Source organism: Otolemur garnettii, unplaced genomic scaffold, assembly GCF_000181295.1.
Source record: "Otolemur garnettii isolate 467f Iridium unplaced genomic scaffold, OtoGar3 scaffold00198, whole genome shotgun sequence".
Taxonomy (NCBI): Eukaryota; Metazoa; Chordata; class Mammalia; order Primates; family Galagidae; genus Otolemur; species Otolemur garnettii.
In genome coordinates this window covers 1,942,987-1,946,082 of record NW_003852593.1, presented here as the reverse complement: position 1 = coordinate 1,946,082, position 3,096 = coordinate 1,942,987, and the positions used below count along the sequence as shown (strand labels likewise).

At 42.2% G+C, this 3,096-nt stretch overlaps 1 protein-coding gene across 1 annotated transcript in view; it reads right to left on the bottom strand.

Annotated features, from left to right (window-relative positions):
• HTT (huntingtin) overlaps nt 1-3,096 on the bottom strand; it is a 152,692-nt gene that overhangs the window by 83,232 nt on the left and 66,364 nt on the right. The window contains exons 26-27 of the mRNA XM_012812276.2: nt 2,891-3,042; nt 1,651-1,853 (exon numbers count right to left, since the gene is read on the bottom strand). Of these exons, the coding sequence (XP_012667730.2) occupies nt 1,651-1,853; nt 2,891-3,042 (355 nt within the window). The remainder of the gene's footprint in view (nt 1-1,650; nt 1,854-2,890; nt 3,043-3,096) is intronic.

The following is a 3,096-nucleotide window of genomic DNA, read 5'->3' as shown; positions in this document are numbered from 1 at the left end:
TTGAGCCACAGGGGCCGAGCCTAGATAATGTTTTAAAGTCATTTTCTGATGTTTAAGAAAGGTTCAACTGAAATATGGAAAAATGTAGTAGAATACCCATACCTTCAACTACATGCCTGAAAAATGCTTTCTTGCTTTTCAACCTCTTATTACTATTAATCTACATTCTCCTACCTAGTCCAAATCAAGGTATCTTAAGGTCACGAATGACTGTTACCCACTGAGAGGATCCACTGAAACTGTGAACCTCCATGCTGCAACCAAATGTTCACTCACTCTCCAACTAAAACCAGACACAACATAAGTTTTTAAAAGGTTAGTTAACTTTAAAATAACATAGTTTTCATTTTTCTTAATTATTAAGTGCATAGAAGTTTGATTGTTACAAAACAAAACATATTTTTAAGTATATCTAGTTGAAGTTTCTTGAATGTGGCCTTATTTGATTACAGCTCGTGTGTGTGTGTGTGTGTGTGTGTGTGTGTGTGTGTATGCGCGTGCCGGAAGAATGAAGGGACGTTTTATTGAGCTGTTTTTCTCACTTTTAGTTTCCCAATCTTACTCTATTATCTCCCAAGACACTGCAAGGCTTCCCACTTGTCATGGGATGTGGAAGAGACAAATGGGCTATTCTGCATTTTACATTTTCCACCTGGAGAAGGAATAAATGTTCTAAGCACTACCTGTGTTCCTGTCAGATGCTACTATCTTTCCTAAGGGCCTTGGCCACAAAAGTGAACAATTACAGCTAAATTAATGTGGCTTCCGGCATGAACAGGTTCCCCAGCCCTGGCCCAGGAGCAGCAGGAGGCTACAGGGTGAAGCTAGGGACACAATTCTCCAGACACAACTGCACAGAAGGGAGGAACTAAAGCAGAGTGGGAAGACAGAGAGGGTTTTTGTTTGTTTTGTTTTTCTCTTTTGGTGTTTTTGATATTTTTTGAGACAGAGTCTCACTCTGTCACCCTGGCCAAGTTGTGTAGTGACAGCACAGCTCACAGCAATCTCAACCTCCTGGGCTCAAGGGATCCTCCGGCCTCAGCCTCCTCAGTAGCTAAGACTACAGGTGCCCTCCACAACACATGGCTTATTTTTTTATTTTTAACAGAGACGAGGTCTCACTCTTGCTCAGGCTGGTCTCAAACTCCTGACCTCAAGCGATCCTCCTGCCTCATCCTCCCAGAATGGTGAGATCACAGGCGTGAGCCATCGAACTCAGCCGAGAGAAGTTTTTAAAGTAGAAGACACAGCAAATGAGAGCAAAGTGAGATATAATGACAAGTGAACATATCTATCTTAAATTTATCATACAAGTAGTTTAACATTTGTTTTGAGGTTGATTTTATTGCTTCAGAATAGAAAAGCTAAACTGTCAAGATTTAAGGAGAGAGCAGCTGAGGTGCTCAGCCAGGAACTTCAATTCTGAGCTTTCTTGGCTCATGCAGAAAGCCTAAAAATAAAGCTAGGTATTTCCCCTTCAGAGGTAACAGGAATTGATAAATAAAGAGCTACAAAACAGATGGTCACATTTTGATGTTAAATTAGTGTCACAATACGAGCAATTTTGTTCATTTAAAGCAAAAGAGAATTTAAAAAGGGACAGATTACTAAACAAAGGTATTAAAACAGCTGCCCCGAAAAAATAGTTACCTTTATTGCTGGTCCAGGAGCCACATCATCCAAGACATGAGCACAGATATTAATCACCTTCAGCAGGTGGGAAAAGAGCTGCTCCACCATGGGCACCAGGGTCCGGTCACCCAGGGCTGGCCAGACCTCCTCTTGCTTATTGGCTGTTGGGATGGCTTCTTCTTCAGAGGTCCATGAACTTCTCAGAGATTTGGGGGCACTGGCTATAATATGGACATACATATTACCACAGTGTGGGCAAAAGAAATTTAGAACCATCTATGTTGAGAGTCTGCTGGACCTCCATCCCTGATCAACTGATACCCCAAATGTCAACATGACATTTCTCCGCAAAATCTGTGTTCTCAATTTCCATGAAGGTCACTACCATATACCCACCCAGGATGTGACATCATCATGGGCGCTTTCTTGGTCTTCAGGATTGAAGTCCAGTTGGTGATCAAGGCCTGACATTCTGCCTTTTTCACTCTTTTCCATCAGCCTCTTCCTTAAAGCCCCTAGCCAACATCTTCGTTCAGACTCTCTATCCCTTGCCTTAACTTCAAAACTTGTGCTTCCCTACCTTCTCCTCGAATCCACATTCAAGTCAGCTGAGTGATTTTCCTAAAATATTCATCTGTCAGTTCCTTTCATAAAACTCTCCAGTAGCCTCCCACAGTAAACAGCACAGGTCCTGGCAATCCTCCCCTCATGGATCACAATGGACTCTGCCTTTCCTACTGGCTGTGTTCTCTGTTCTCATCACCGTCTTCACAGGGCGACCAAAGTCATGCGCAGTGCTCCATGAGGTATTTCATGTGTCTCCATGTCTTTGCTTGTGCAGCACCTTGTCTGTACCCTTTCCTGCTAGCCACTCAATCTGCCCATGGGAAAGTGATTATGGCTACTGTGCGCTGCCACTAGGCTTTTGTTTACATATATCCCCTACTAATCTAAAAGCAACTTGAGAACAGAGCCTATATATTATACTTTCTTATAGTCCCAGTGCTTGAGACAGTACGTGACACTTAGTACCCAGTAAAACAAAATTCGAAACAAGTTTACTCACAATTATCTGAGGGGCTATACTGGGAAAAGGCTACCTTAGAATACTTAGCACAGAGGAGATGCATGGAGGTAACATCTGAAATCTGACTATCACTTGGAATGACCTTTTATATTTTTCCTCATATGCTCACCATCTCTCATACCTCACAAAAAAACAAAAGATAATGTCCCTGTTTCAACTCAGCACCAGTACCTGCAATCAAATTTCCAGCCAAAATCAAAGCATCTTGATGGGCCGAGAGATCCAACGGGAACCAAGCTGATGAAAGCAGGGTAAGAATCATTGTGGCCATCCCAACCGTACAGCTCTTTCTAGAATCATCTGAGGTGTTCAGGGGGGGTACTCTGGAAACAGACATTTGCAAGGTCAAATTATAGAAATTTTCTTTTTTTTTTTTT